This window comes from Schistocerca serialis, chromosome 2, assembly GCF_023864345.2.
Source record: "Schistocerca serialis cubense isolate TAMUIC-IGC-003099 chromosome 2, iqSchSeri2.2, whole genome shotgun sequence".
Classification (NCBI taxonomy): Eukaryota; Metazoa; Arthropoda; class Insecta; order Orthoptera; family Acrididae; genus Schistocerca; species Schistocerca serialis.
This window is the reverse complement of record NC_064639.1, coordinates 52,627,379-52,644,441: the sequence shown is the minus strand read 5'-3', so window position 1 is coordinate 52,644,441 and position 17,063 is coordinate 52,627,379. Positions and strand designations below refer to the sequence as shown.

The following is a 17,063-nucleotide window of genomic DNA, read 5'->3' as shown; positions in this document are numbered from 1 at the left end:
ACTATTTATCATCCATGTTTCATTTCCATACATAGCTACACTCCATACAAATACTTTCAGAAACGACTTCCTGACACTTAAATCTATACTCGATTTTAACAAATATCTCTTCTTCAGAAATGTTTTACTTGCCATTGTCAGTCTACATTTTATATCCACTCTACTTCAACCATCATCAGCTATTTTGATCCCCAAATAACAAAACTGATTTACTACTTTAAGTGTCTCACTTCCAAATCCATTCCCTCAGCATCACCCGACTTAATTCGACTACATTCCATTATCCTTGTTTTGCTTTTGTTGATGTTCATCTTATATCCTCCTTTCAAGATACTGTCCACTCTGTTCAACTGCTTTTCCAAGACCTTTACTGTCGCTGACAGAATTACAATGTAATCGGCGAACCTCAAAATTTTTATTTCTTCTCCATGAATTTTAATACCTACTCCAAATTTTTCTTTTGTTTCCTTTACTGCTTGCTCAATATACAGATTCAATAACATCAGGGAGAGGCTACAACCCTGTCTCACTCCCTTCCCAACCACTGCTTCCCTTTCATGCCCCTCAACTCTTATAGCTGCCATCTGGTTTCTGTACAATTTGTAAATAGCCTTTCGCTCCCTGTATTTTACACCTGCCACCTTTAGAATTGGAAAGAGAGTATTCCAGTGAACATTTTCAAAAACTTTCTCTAAATCTATGAATGCTAAAAATGTAGGTTTGCCTTTCCTTAATCTTTCTTCTAAGATAAGTCGTAAGGTCAGTATTGCCTCACGTGTTCCAACATTTCTGTTGTTGTTGTGGTCTTCAGTCCTGAGACTGGTTTGATGCAGCTCTCCATGCTACTCTATCCTGTGCAAGTTTCTTCATCTCCCAGTACCTACTGCAGCCTACATCCTTCTGAATCTGCTTAGTGTCTTCATATCTTGGTCTCCCTCTACGATTTTTACCCTCCACGCTGCCCTCCAGTACCAAATTGGTGATCCCTTGATGCTTCAGAACATGTCCTATCAAACGATCCCTTCTTCTAGTCAAGTTGTGCCACAAACTTCTCTTCTCCCCAATTCTATACAATACCTCCTCATTAGTTATGTGATCTACCCATCTAATCTTCAGTATTCTTCTGTAGCACCACATTTCAAAAGCTTCTATTCTCTTCTTGTCCAAACTATTTATCGTCCATGTTTCACTTCCATACATGGCTACACTCCATACAAATACTTTCAGAAAGGACTTCCTGACACTTGAATCTATACTCGATGTTAACAAATTTCTCTTCTTCAGAAACGCTTTCCTTGCCATTGCCAGTCTACATTTTATATCGTCTCTACTTCGACCATCGTCAGTTATTTTGCTCCCTAAATAGCAAAACTCCTTTACTACATTAAGTGTCCCATTTCCTAATCTAATTCCCTCAGCATCACCCGACTTAATTCGACTACATTCCATTACCCTCGTTTTGCTTTTGTTGATGTTCATCTTATATCCTCCTTTCAAGATACTGTCCATTCCGTTCCAACATTTCTATGGAATCCAAACTGATCTTCCCCAAGGTCAGCTTCTACCAGTTTTTCCATTCGTCTGTAAAGAATTTGCGTTAGTATTTTGCAGCTGTAACTTTTCAAACTGATAGTTCAATAATTTTCACATCTGTAACACCTGCTTTCTTTGGGATTGGAATTATTATATTCTGCTTGAAGTCTGCAGGTGTTTCGCCTGTCTCATACATCTTGCTCACCAGATGGTAGAGCTTTGTCAGGACTCGCTCTCCCAAGGCTGTCAGTAGTTCTAATGGAATGTTGTCTACTCCTGGGGTCTTGTTTCGAATTAGGTCTTTCAGTGCTCTGTCAAACTCCTCATGCAGTATCGTATCTCCCATTTCATCTTCATCTACATCCTCTTCCATTTCCATAATATTGTCCTCAAGTACATCACCCTTGTATAGACCCTCTATATACTTTTTCCACCTTTCTGCTTTCCCTTCTTTGCTTAGAACTGGGTTTCTATCTGAGCTCTTGATATTCATACAAGTGGATCTTTTTTCTCCAAAGGTCTCTTTAATTTTCCTGTAGGCAGTATCTGTCTTACCCTTAGTGAGATAAGCCTCTAAATCCTAACATTTGTCCTCTAGCCATCCATTCTTAGCCATTTTGCACTTCCTGTCAATCTCATTTTTGAGATGTTTGTATTCCTTTTTGCCTGCTTCATTTACTGCATTTTTATATTTTTTCCTTTCATCAATTAAATTCAATATTTCTCCTGTTACATAAGGATTTCTACTAGCCCTAGTCTTTTTATCTAGGTTGTGGTCAGAGTCCACATCTGCCCCTGGAAATGTTTTACAATTTAAAACCTATTTCCTAAATCTCTGTCTTACTATTATATAATCTATCTGAAAGCTTCTAGTATCTCCAGGGTTCTTCCATGTATACAACCTTCTTTCATGATTCTTGAACCAAGTGTTAGCTATGATTAAGTTATGCTCTGTGCAAAATTCTACCAGGCAGCTTCCTCTTGTATTTCTTAGCCCCAATCCATATTCACCTACTATGTTTCCTTCTCTTCCTTTTCCTGCTGTCGAATTACAGCCACCCATGACTATTAAATTTTTGTCTCCCTTCAGTACCTGAATAATTTCTTTTATCTCTTCATACATTTCATCAATTTCTTCATCATCTGCAGAGCTAATTGGCATATAAACTTGTACTACTGAAGTAGGCATGGGCTTCGTGTCTATCTTGGCCACAACAATGTCTTCACTATGCTGTTTATAGTAGCTTACCCACACTCCTATTTTTTTATTTATTATTAAACCTATTGATTTTGTGTTTATAACCCTGTATTCACCGGACCAAAAGTCTTGTTCCTCCTGCCACCGAACTTCACTAATTCCCACTATATCTAACTTTAAGCTACCCTTTTCCATTTTTAAATGTTCTAACCTACCTGCCCAATTAAGGGATCTGACATTTCATGCTCCGATCCCTAGAACGCGTTTTCTTTCTCCTGATAACAACGACTTCCTGAGTAGTCCCCACCCAGAGATCTGAATGGGGGACTATTTACCTCTGGAATATTTTACCCAAGAGGAGGCCATCATCATTAAACCATACAGTAAAGCTGCATGCCCTCAGGAAAAAGTACGGCTGTAGTTTCTCCTTGCTTCCGCCGTTTGCAGTACCAGCACAGCAAGGCCGTTTTGGTTACTGTTACAAGGCCAGATCAGTCAATCATCCAGACTGTTGCCCCTGCAACTACTGAAAAGGCTGCTGCCCCTCTTCAGGAACCACATGTTTGTCTGGCATCCCAACAGATACCCCTCCGTTGTGATTGCTCCTACGGTACGGCCATCTGTATCGCTGAGGCACACAAGCCTCCTCACCAATGGCAAGGTCCATGGTTCATAGGGGGGTAACAATATTATGGGAAGGAAAGTTACTACTCAGCATATAGAGGAGATGCTGAGTCGCAAACCGAGACAACAGAAACACTCTCACAATTGAAGATTTTAGCCACTGGCCTTTGTCAACAATACACACACATGCGCGTGCGTGCACACGCACGCGCGTGCGCGCCCACATACACACACACACACACACACACACACACACACACAAACGACTGCAGTCTCAGGCAACTGACACCACACTGCGAGCAGCAGCACCAGTGCATGATGGGAGTGGTGACAGGGTTTGGGTAAGGATAAGGCTAGGGTGGGGAGGGGGAGGAATAGTATGGTGGTATGGTGGGGTGAAGTACTGCAGGTTAGACGGGGGCAGTGGTGAGGGGGGGGGGGGGGGACGTAGCAGAAAAGGAGAGAAATAAAAAGACTGGGTGTGGTGGTGGAATGACGGCTGTGTAGTGCTGGAATGGGAACAGGGAAGAGGCTGGATGGGTGAGGACAGTGATTAATGAAGGTTGAGGGCAGGAGGATTATGGGAACGTAGGATGTATTGCAGGGAAAGTTCCCACTTACGCAGTTCAGAAAAGCTGTTGTCGGTGGGAAGGATCCATATGGCACAGGCTGTGAAGCAGTCATTGAAATGAAGGATATTATGTTTGGCAGAGTGTTCAGCAACAGGGTAGTCCACTTCTTTCATGGCCACAGTTTGTACGTGGCCATTCAGGCGGACAGACAGCTTGTTGGTTCTCATGGCTACATAGAATACACCACATTGGTTGCAGTATAGCTTGTAGACCACATGACTGGTTTCACAGATTCCAGAACCTAAACAGACCCACAACACAGTCATGAACCTTTCCTCCAGAAGCCTTAGTCCCACAGAAATATCAGTCTTTTCTGAAGGCCTCACCTTTAGCCCCACTCCAATATTCAGCTCTCCTTCTCCCAGTCCCTACAGTGGAAACACTTTTTTGACACCAACAATCCCAATCAGACTCAACCAGAGACCAATACTGAACCTTACCTATCTCAGTTCACTCGTCCATCCAACTGTGATCCACCCCCACTGCCTGCAAACCATTCCCTGCTAACTTTGCAGAATTTCTTAACTTCAAACCTTGCCTCACCATCATTCCTCAAATCCCTCAACATGCACTCTAACCTTACATCTGCAGAAAGAACTACAGTTCACCATCTAAAAACCAATCCCGAGCTTATAATCCTACCTGCAGACAAAGGCTTCACCACTGTTGTTCTGAACTGCAAGGATTACCTGGCAGAAGGACTCCACCAGCTGTCAGATAAATCCACCTACAAACCTTGCCACAGTGACCCTATCCTTGTAATCCAGCAGGATCTCCAGTCACTACTCAAATCCTTAGGCCCATGCCAGAACCTCTCCCCAGAGTCCATCTCTCTACTCACCCCTACCACTCCCCGTACTCCTACCTTCCACATGCTTCTTAAAGTCCATAAAACTAACCACCCAGGATCCTCCATTGAGGCTGGTTACTGTGCCCCCACTAAGAGAACCTCTGCTCTTGTAAACCAGCACCTTCAACTTATTACCCGGAACCTACTCTCCTATATAAAAGATAGCTACCATTTCCTCCACCAATTTTCCACAGTTCCTGTCCCTTTACCACACGGTGCCCTGCTCACCACCTCTCTGTACACTAACATTCCTATTGCTCATGGCCTTACCACTAATGAACACTATCTTTGCCAATGCCCAACATATTCCAAACTAACAACCTTTTTCCTAGTTGCTCTGACCAACTATATCCTCACCCACAATTACTTCTCCTTTAAGGGCATTACCTACAAACAAATCCAGGGTACAGCTATGGGCAACCACCATCCAATGCCAACCTATTCATGGGCTATCTAGAGGAATTGTTCCTCAAAACCCGGAATCCTAAGCCTTTAAATTGGTTCAGATTAATCGATAACATCTTTCTGTCTGGATCGAAGATGAGGACACCCTATCACGTTTCTCCAGAACCTTAACAGCTTCTCCTCCATTTACTTCACCTGGTTCTACTCAGGTTCACTGATGATATTTTCATAATCTGGACTCCAGTCCGAGGAACCCTATCCACATCCTTTCACAAACTCAACAACTTCTCTCCCATCCACTCCGCATGGTCTTCTTCAGACCAGCATGCCACCACCCTAGACATTGACCTCCACCTTTCTGATGGCTTCATATACACCTTTGTTCACATTAAACACACTAACCACCAAGAGTATCTTCATTTTGACAGTTTTCAACACTTACACACCAAAAAAACCCTCCCATACAGTCTAGGCATCCATGAGCAACTTATCTCTTACCTGAATGGATATTTTATAGCATATCTTCCAGTCCTCAAATACATGATGCAGATTATTGAGAATACATGATGCAGATTATTGAGAATTGCCTTCCTTTTCTAGAGCACTGTTTCAGAATTCTCAAACTGAATGCACTGAAGCTTTGCCTTTAGTGATGGGAATGAAATAAAATTACAGGACGCAAGATCAGGGCTTTAATGTGGATGTGGTACATAGGTAATGTTGACCTGAGCTAGAAACTGTGTGACTAAATTTGCAGTGTGAGGCCACAATTCTGGTCATTTCCTTGCAATGTGCTTCCTCAGTTTAGCCAATACTGACATGTAGTATGCTGTTGCAACATCTGTGGGAGGAGGAACCACATGCTGCTAAATAATTTCATGACAGTAAAAAAAGGTGCTCACCATCATTTTCGATGCAAATGGAACAGCTTTCGCCTCTTTTGATGTTGGAGAACCTGGCGATTTCCACACTGTACTAGCTCATTTTCCTTCACTATAGTAATGACGCAGCCACGACTCATTACTGCTGATAATTCCAGAAATGCACCCTCTCTTGTAAACAATGACACACAGCACCTCACAGCTCATCTCTATTCACACAGCCTTTTGTTTGGGAGTCAACAGCCATGGCATTCAACAGGAACAAACTTAGGTCATATAGAGACGATCATGCACAATCGTAAAGATGCTGCAATATGAAATTCTGCTGGTCCTCACTGATAATTACAGTAACTGTTTTGACATTGACTGCAGCCACAACAAAAGCCAAAAAACACCAGGTCCACCTTGCTTAACATAGACAAGTCAGCCTTCTGTGAAGTCCTTGAACCACTCAAACACTGTTGCACATCATAGTGCATCTTCACCTTATACTTGCTACATCTTTTCATAAGTTTCAGTGGCCATATGGTTTAACCGAACATGGAATTTTATTGCACTACACTGCTCCTCCCACATCACCTCCAATGTTTTGTATGTGAAAAGCAAACAGTGTCTACAGACCAGAGGATTATTACCAACCTACCAATACACGAGTGCTGCCACCTCTAGACATTATACACAAAACCCCACATTTTTCAAATATTCATGGTACAGGCAGGAAACTATAATGGAAGCCACAGGAAAAAATCAGTTTCAGTCTGTTGATCAGCCCTTGCAAAATGCCATAAAACACTAATTTTAAGATTTTTTGTGAAGATGCTCTTTAATGGAGTAAGATGTGCCCAACAGGAAGCTCTTTAATTCAGTCTTAATCCACACTACCAGTAAAACTCTCAGTGCAAATGAAATAAACAAGTAAACAAAACTTTTGATATAAAAAAAAGTCCAAAGGGCCAGGGCTGTAGAGTATGGAGGCAACACAGTGTGTCATTTTTTTGCGATAGTTACACACCAACAGGGATGAGTGTGTGGATGCATTATCATGGTGCAAGAGCCATGAATTGTCTTGCTACATTTCAGGCCGTTTCCTTCTCACATTTCCTTGCAAGTGTCGCAATATGTCCTGATAGGACCATCGATTAACAGTTTGTCTCTGTGGCACAAATTAAAAAAAAACTATCATTATTTAATTGAATGGATGAAAATCTACTTACCAAGTGGCAGAAGAACACACACATAAAAGACTATTATAATTGGCAAGCTTTTGGAGCTAGTGGCTCCATCTTCAGGCAGAAGGGTTGAAGGGAAAGGAAGAGGGTCGAAGGGAAAGGACTGGAGAGGTCAAGGAAAAGGGGTAGATTTCGGGAAAGCCGCCTAGAACTGCGGGTCAGGGATGTCCCAAAATCTACCCCTTTTCCTAGACCTATGCAATCCTTTTCCTTCAACCCTCTTCCTTCCCCTTCAAGCCTTCTGCCTGAAGAAGGAGCCACTGGCTCTGAAAGATTGACAATTACAACCATCATATATGTGTGTGTTCTGCCACTGCTTGGTGATTAGATTTTTTATCCATCCAATTAAATAATTTTGTCAATAATTGACTATTTTCATTTTTACAAAGAAAACTATCAGCATGGCTTTGACATTTGACCTTACGTGATGAGCTTTCTTTGGTATAGGAGAATCTTCCCCGACCCATTGTGAAGACTGAACCTTGGTCTCAGTATCATAACTGTAGACCAATGTCTCATCACCAGTTATGATTTTCTTATGCAACCTCCTGTTCTCATTTTTGTGATCCAAAAGATCTTCACAGATGGTGTGGCTAAGGTCTTTCTGGTCTTGACTCATGAGCCGTGGGACGAAACTGGCAGCAACATGCATTTCAGGATGCTCTGTCTGGATTTCATGGCATGATCCAACTGAAATGTTACATTCATCTGCAACCTCTCGAACAGTCAGTCTTCGATTGGCATGCACAGTTTCGTTGAAACTCCTGACAAGAACGTCATTGGATGATGTCAAAGGGCATCCTAAACTAGACTCATCTGTAACTTCTGTTGGACCATTTTTAAACCATGTGAACCATTCATAATGTCAAGTACGGCTTAAGCACTCATTGCTGTAGGCTTCCCATATCATTCAGTATTTATCTGTAAAGGCTTTATTGAATTTCATATATGATTTAGTGCAGACGCTTTGCTGCCCCTCTATGTCTGCCATCTCGAATTTACAAACTGTGTGACACAATGTTCTGCTCAATACAGCACTGAACAATAACTAGCAGACATACAAAAATTAAACTTATGGCAGTTACACATTATCACAGGCGTGTGCAGGGATGCAACCCACATCTCACTCCAACACACGCTTGGTGCAAAATTAGAAATGTTCTGGACTTTTTTTAAGAGACCTCATACAAATGCACTGTAGACTAAACTCCCATGCATCAGAGATAGAACAACTATCACAAGAGAATCAGTCATAGATAATAATTTATGTGTCTAAGAATAGAACACTGCACATGCCACACTAACAAATTCATAGTGCTTCCAAATTATGTGGTTATTTATTAAAATAGCACATATGTGTTGGAATACAAGGCAGCAAACGCTCAGGAAAGTAATTCCTTTGAGAACGAAGACGGGAAATAAGTATTGTCTATGATTGTAAAGTTGGAAACCTTCTTCTTGATTGAGGAGGTTGACTGCAAATTGCATTCCCACAGCTTCCTTGACCAATGAAACTCAGAGGATGAGGCTTTTGTCAGTACTTTTCTGTACTCCATGAAATGGTCAGCAGTAATACTACATTCAGTCAAAGCAGATTGGTTGTGCTGTAGAAGGCAGGAGTGTTGCTGGTGTTTGATACACCATTTGTGTTTTGTATCTACTGTTTATCCCCCATACATTTTGTCACAATGCTCCATCAGGTTTGTGGATCTAATATATGAAACAATAAGCAGAATGAAGATAGAAGATTGAGGAAATCTTAAAATTTGCAAAATTCTAATCAGAATGGAAAATTTAAGGTGTCATTTAAGCAACAAACAAGGTAAAATAACAAACAGAGGCAGACCACATCTATATCCCTGGACAGTTAATAATATATTGCTCAACAGATGACAATCAGTAAATTAGGGAGGCAAGCAGATTGAAAACTTTTCAATGAAGAATGAGACAGTTAGACAAATGGAATACGAAACTATAATAACAGAAGGAATACAAAAGGAAAAAAGTAGAGTGAGCAGACAATAAACACCAAGTTAAAGACAAAAGAAATATTCTTCCATTTCATTCTTTATCAAACGGTGGACAAAATAAAAAGTAAACACTGTTAAAAGGGATTAATGAAAGTCCAGGTGCAATGGAAAAATCTGACTTTGGCTGAGTAGTAAATTCCTAACCACAGATATCTAAACTTCAGCTCCCAACAAGGCTAGAATGCTTAAAAAATGTCACAGACACCTATTCACTCTATTGCAAAGCATAATCAATGGCATTATATTTGTTTGGTACATGTGGTCTCCGATCACATGTTACACATCAATGTTATGAAAGTTTAATAATGTATCTCCCATGTATACAAAACATTTCTAGTGGAAAATAAAGCAACTTATAATATGTTTTTGACATACAGACTCGTGATTTACAAATCTATGTTTACACTAACTGAGTTATCAAAATATACATAACAACTATATGAACAGGATGTTTTATAATAATCATGCTGTGCTTCAAGGAATCATGAAATCTACATTCAAAACTAATACACTTAGATACAGATATAAAAAGTTTACTGAGAAACTGAAGGAACTAACCTTTGATCGCAAGATACCTATGCACAGGACTAAGGAAAAAATCAGTTTGTCTTTTTCAAATAGTGAACGGCAAACATTCTTGTAAATGCTGCTTGTGAAGTAACTATTTAGATTTCCTATGCGGATTTCCAAATTATCTGATGGAACACTGTTCACTATTGACTGGAACATAAAGCAGACTTCATTAAATTTTAAGATTATAAATTAATTCTTTGGTTAGTGTTACTTTAAGTTTGATTTTTTAAAAAAAGAACTCCAAATTAACGAAAGAAACTCTTAAGTGCTCAACATTGGGCAGTGACTGACATGTCAAAGAATTAAATCATTTAACAACTACTATTTTTAATAACATTTTGCTGGTATTACTATGCAAGAAAAAAAAATTCACCCATCCTTAAACTAGTGCAACAAATACAGCATGGCTGACTGGAATTTAAAGACAGATTTCAAGATTAGTATTTTAATGAAAAATAATTCAACATTAAAGTTTAGATTTTCATATGTATTGCTTTCAGATACAGGAATAAAGTTAATGTACATGGCTCTAGCTTTGAAAGTATATGACACTATATTAATTTATGATCGTCTTTCACTTGTAATCATGTGATGTATTAGAAAACATGTAATTCTACTGCAGGAAATGCGCTTCGACAAAACAATGCTGTTAGACATTTCATGTCTCACTAAATAATGTTGCCTTGTCAATCTGTTTTTGTTTATGTTTTCTTCTCTGCACTAAACAGGAAGCTACAACAATATGAATTAGGATAGAATGGTTCATATCACATCAAGGAGATGATGAGCAGTAAACAAGTACATTTAAAAGTAGACTAAGCTAAAGGACAAAGGGCTTCTCATTTAGAAACACACAAAAAACATACACACACACATATAGACACTGCCATTTACAAGTGCTGAGACCTGACTGAGATAGTGAGTTACTGGAGGATGAAGGGGCAGGATCAGCAGGGAGCGAGGGGGGGGGGGGGGGGGATGCTGTAGTGAGCAGAGGCATGGTTGGGATGAGGTGTTGGGCTGTTAAGTGCAGCAAAGAGAAGCTGTGTTGGGTACAGAATGTTTGCATGAGGCTTGAATTGGAGGTAGGAAGGAGATAGATACAGGTGGGGGACAATGACTATTGGAGGTTGGGATCAGGAGGGTAAATTGGGAGCTCCAACATTAGGCACGTTATGGGACGCCTTAGGGACTTGGCTGACAAGAATGGTAAGAAAACCAATGTGTACTCCATGTGCATGCCGGATGGAGTCATTCCAGATGCGGAAAACGTCCTCCCGAATGCCATGAAGAGCATAGGGTGCAGCCAAATGCAGGTGGTTGCTCACGTCGGTACCAATGATATGTGTTACTTTGGATCAGATGAGATTCTCTCTGGCTTTGAGCGGCTAACAGAAGTGGTAAAGGCTGCCAGTCTTGCTTGCAAGAGGAAAGCAGAGCTGAGAATTTGCAGCCTAGTCGCCAGGACTGATTGCAGACCTCTGGTACAGAGCCGAGTCGAGGGTCTGAATCTGAGGCTCAGACAATTCTGCGACCGTGTAGGCTGCAGATTCCTCGACGGAGGGTCTGAATCTGAGGCTCAGACAATTCTGCGACCGTGTAGGCTGCAGATTCCTCGACTTGCGCCAAAGGGTGGTTGTGTTTCGGGTTCCACTGAATAGGTCAGGTGTCCACTATATGCATGAGGCAGCTACATGGGTAGCATGGGCTGTGTGGCGTGACTGGGAAGTTTTTAAGGTTAGAGGGTCTTAGGAAAACACAAGAAGGGCTTCAGTCACAAAGGGTGCAGGCTGAACACAGGAAGAACGTAGATACAGGAACCATTGGTATAACAGTTGTAAATTGTTGAGCTGTGTTGGGAAAGTATCAGAGCTCCAAGTGCTAATAGAACGCACTGATTCTCAAATCGTTATAGGCACTGAAAGCTGGCTAAAGCCGGATATAAGCTCAGCCAAAAGTTTTGCGAAGAACCTAACGGTGTTCCAAAAGGATAGGCTATACATGATTGGTGGTGGCGTGTTTGTTGCTGTCAGAAGTAGTTTAACTTGTCGTGAAACTGAAGTAGGTATTTCCTGTGAGTTAGTATGGGCAGAGGTCATTGTTGGCAACCAGAATAAAATAATAATTGCATCCTTTTACCAAGCTCCCAATTCAGATGATACAGTTGCTGAAAGGTTCAAAGAAAACTTGAGTTTGATTTCAAACATGTATCTGATTCATACAATAATAGTTGGTGGTGACTTTAATTTACCCTCGATATGTTGGTGAAAATACATGTTCAATTCCGGAGGTATGCATAAAATATCCGAAATTGTGCTAAACGCATTCTCTGAAAATTATTTTGAACAGTTAGTTCATGAGCCCACACAAATAGTAAACAGTAGTGAAAACACACTTGACCTCTTAGCAACAAATAAACCTGAGTTAATCAACAAATAATCCTGAGTTAATAAAAAGCATCAAAACTGATTCAGGGATTAGTGAACACAGGTTTGTCGTAGCGAGATTGAATACTGTAATCCCCAAATCCTCCAAAAATAACTGAAAATATACCTATTCAAAAAAGCGGATAAAATTCACTTCACACCTTCCTGAGAGACAATCTCCACTCATTCCAAATTAATAATATAAGTGTAGACCAGATGTGGCTTAAATTCAAAGGAATAGTATCAGCAGCAATTGAGAGATTTATACCAAATAAATTAACAAATGCTGGAGCTGATCCTCCCTGGTACACAAAATGGGTTAGAACACTGTTGCAGAAACAATGAAACAAACATGCCAAATTCAAACAGACGCAAAATCACCAAGATTGGTGGTCTTTTACAGAAGCTCAAAATTTAGTGTGGACTTCAATGCGAGATGCTTATAACAGTTTCCACAACGAAACTTTATCTCAAAACCTGGCAGAAAATCCAAAGAGATTCTGGTCGTATGTGAAGTATCTTAGTGGCAAAAACAATGAATGCCTTCTCTGCACGACAACAATGGAGATACTATCGAAGACAGTGCTGCCAAAGTGGAGTTACTAAACACAGCCTTCCGAAATGCCTTCACAAAATAAGACAAAGTAAATATTCCAGAATTCTAATTGAGAACAGCTGCCAAGATGAGTAATGTAGAAGTAAATATCCTTCGAGTAGTGAAGCAACTTAAATCACTTAATAGAAGCAAGTCTTCTGGTCCAGACTGTATACCAATTAGGTTCCTTTCGGAATATGCTGATGCATTAGTTCCATACCTAACAATCATATACAACCGTTCGCTCGATGAAAGATGCGTACCCAAAGACTGGAAAGTTGCACAGATCACACCAATAATCAAGAAAGGTAGTAGGAGTAATCCACTAAATCACAAGCCCATATCGTTGACATCAATATGCAGCAGGATTTTGGAACATATATTGTGTTCAAACATTACCTCGAAGAAAACCATCTATTGACACACAGTCAACATGGGTTTAGGAAACATCGTTCCTTTGAAACACAACTAGCTCTTTATTCACATGAAGTGTTGAGTGCTATTTACAAGGGATTTCAGATTGATTCCATATTTCTGGATTTCTGGAAGGCTTTTGACATGGTACCACACAAGTGGCTTTTAGTGAAATTGCTTGCATAGGGAATATCGTCCCAGTTATGTGACTGGATTTGTGATTTACTGTCAGAGCGGTCACAGTTCGTAGTTATTGACAGAAAGTCATCGAGTAAAACAGAAGTGATTTCTGGCATTCCCCAAGGTAGTGTTATAGGCCCTTCGCTGTTCCTTATCTATATAAATGATTTGGGAGACAATCTGAGCAGCTGTCTTTGGTTGTTTGCAGATGACACTGTCGTTTATCGACTAATAAAGACATCAGAAGATCAAAACAAACTGCGAAACGATTTAGAAAAAATATCTGAATGGCGCGAAAAGTTGCAGTTGACCCTAAATATCGAAAAGTATGAGGTCATCCACATGAGTGCTAAATGGAACTCGTTAATCTTTGGTTACACGATAAATCAGTCTAACCTAAAAGCGATAAATTCAACTAAATACCTAAGTATTACAATTATGAACAAATTAAATTGGAAGGAACACATACAAAATGTTGTGGGGAAGTTTAACCAAAGACTGCATTTTATTGGCAGGACACTTGGAAAATTAACAGACGTACTAAGGAAACTGCCTACACTACACTTGTCTGTCCTCTTTTAGAATACTGCTGCACGGTGTGGGATCCTTACCAGATAGGACTGACAGAGTACATTGAAAAAGTTCAAAGAAAAGCAGCATGTTTTGTATTATCACGAAATATGGGAGAGAGTGTCACAGAAATGATACAGGATTTGGGCTGGACATCATTAAAAGAAAGATATTTTTCATTGTGACGGAATCTTCTCACAAAATTCCAATCATCAACTTTCTCCTCCAAATGTGAAAATATTTTGTTGACACTGACCTACATAGGGAGGAACGATGACCACAATAAAATAAGGGAAATCAGAGCGCGTATGGAAAGATATAGGTGTTCATTCTTTCCGTGCGCTATACGACATTGGAATAATAAAGAATTGTGAAGGTGGTTCGATGAACCCTTTGCCAGGCACTTAAATGTGATTTGCAGAGTATCCATGTAGATGTAGATGTAGAAGAGAAATGAAGGACATGCTGCAGGGAGAGTTCCCACCTGCACAGTTCAGAGAACCTGGTGTTGGATAGTACAGGCTGTGAAACAGTCAATTACAGGGAAGAATATACTCTTGAGCAGCATGTTAGCTGTGATCCACATGTAGAAAGTGGCACAGTGGTTGCAAATTAGTTGGTAGATCACAGGTGGCTATACCTTTGATTGGGTAGATAATGCCTGAGCTAGGAATGGAGTAGATGGAAGTGGGAGGATGTATGGGACAGTTGTTGTATCTGGGCCTGTCACAGGTATATGTGCCATGGGGCAATGGTTGAGAGACAGGTGGAATAGGCATGGACAAGGGTATTGTGGAGGTTAGTTGGGCAGTGTAATACCGCTGTGGGAGTGATGGGGAGGATAGTGGTGATATCATTGCACACCATGTGCTCTGGGGCTCTTCTACTGTCTACCCCACGGGTCGGGCAGTTGAGAGACTGCTACTATCAGAGGACATCTGTTTACTTTGTACAGGGAATATGATGTGCTTTTGCATGGCTGTTGCGTCACTGTCTGATACAGATCTCATCCTATGATCTCCTACCCTCACAGGTACTGTTATGTGGGAAGTGGTTACGAGTTTACACTCCAGTGACCACTTTCACATCTGGCTTCATCTAGCAGCGACTAAAGTGCAGAGAATGGGGGCCACCTAACTGGATGTTCAGTTGGCCGAACTGGCCACTATAGAGCTGAGTGGCCATATTCCCACACTGTGATAGCAACCAGGTGTGGGTGTACCAGAACACAAGTATTATGTCCCTTGCTACTGATTCCCCCATTCTTACAACTTATGGCCAACCTAGAAGAAAAGACATCCCACGGTGGAATGGGGAATGTCATTTAGCAATTAGGCACTGGCATGCTGCATTAAGTAGGTTCAGGAACAGACTAAGTGGAGACAACCTCACAGTGTTTCAGCTGCTGAGGCTAAAGATACTTGTAGGTGACTCATTTAGGAGAGCAGACACAAGGCATGGAGAGAAATTTTAATGTCCATTAGCAATTTCACACAAGCAGCGAGGGTGTGGGAGTTAGTTCAGAAGATATCAGGGACCGAACGTCCAGGCCCAATAATTGCCATACTAAACAGTGGTTGGTATTCAAACAGCAGCTACAGAAGTAGCACAGGCATTGGCAAAACACTTTTGTGATTTCACTTCCACTTATTTCATCAGTCCTTGATTCCACCAACAGAGGGAACAAACGGAGCAAAATGGACAAGACAACTGCCAGAGCCATAAAATTGCCCTTTCTTCATGTGAGAACTACAGTCAGCACTAACTGCTACACATGATATTTCTCCACGTCCTGATAGGATTTAATATGGGATGTTAACGACACCTACCAATGGAGGCAAAAGAGTTCCTCCTATGCTCTTCAGTCAAATATAGGCTGAGAGCTATTATGTGGATCTGAGCCGGGAGGACACTCTGATCCCATTTCTAAGGCCAGGGAAGAACAGGTTATCTCCAGATAGTAAAGGGAAAGTTTTGCTCACTAGCTGTGTAGGAAAGACCCTCAAGTGGATGACAAACCAATGCCTAGTGTGGGCTCTCAAAACCAGGGGATTGTTCTGACTTATCCAATTTGGGAATTACTGGTCTACTCTTGACAATCTTCTCCAATTTGAGGGTGCAATATAAGAATCATTCCTAGACAAACGGCAGTTTATTAGTATATTTCTCGACCTGGAGAAAGCCAGTGATACCATTTGTAGGCTCAACATCTACTGTCAGCTGCATGAATGGGGTTTTCCTGGAATCAGCCCATGTTGTCACAGTCTTTCCCCACTGGAGGATATTTCCAGTATCGGTGCTAACTCAAGGGAATGGTGTTCCTAAGGGTAGAATTCTGATCATTATCCTTTTCGCTATAGTGATTAATAGTATCTCTTCCATAAAGAGGAATCTAGTCAGTTATTCCTTAATTGTGGATAACTTTGTGATATTGTGCCCTTTTTCCAGTCTCATGACTATTACATGCCAACTACTGCTAACACTCAATGGGGTGGGCAAATGGGTTGATACCACTAGTTCTAAGTTCTCCACAGAAAAAACAGTGTGTGTTTGTTTCAATTGTTCACATAAATGCTTTCCCTATCCAAAACTCCAGCCGAGGAGAAGCACCTTATAATTTAAAAGTCCAATAAATTTCTCAGACCTCGTCTTTCATCAGAGGATAACACAGTTGCCACACCTCTGTGACTTGGAATGTAGATGCCTAAAGACCCTAAACATTTTAAAACAACTTAGTGATAAGAACTGGGGAGGAGATCAGTCTAGCTCGGTCACATTCTACAGAACCCATCTTGTGAGAACTACTTGTGGTGTGACATGTAAATAAAGTGCAGTGCATCTCTTACAATACTTCTGTCAATGTCAGAGCTGCACCTCTCATAGCATGGAGGTTTAACAGTCACAAGGCTACTGAGCCTTATTT

At 40.8% G+C, this 17,063-nt stretch overlaps 1 protein-coding gene across 1 annotated transcript in view; it reads right to left on the bottom strand.

Moving 5' to 3' along the window:
• LOC126455722 (dynein axonemal heavy chain 3) overlaps positions 1 to 17,063 on the bottom strand; it is a 1,249,696-nt gene that overhangs the window by 212,058 nt on the left and 1,020,575 nt on the right. Inside the window, exon 57 of the mRNA XM_050091491.1 lies at positions 9,941 to 10,102. Within this exon, the coding sequence (XP_049947448.1) occupies positions 9,941 to 10,102 (162 nt within the window). The remainder of the gene's footprint in view (positions 1 to 9,940; positions 10,103 to 17,063) is intronic.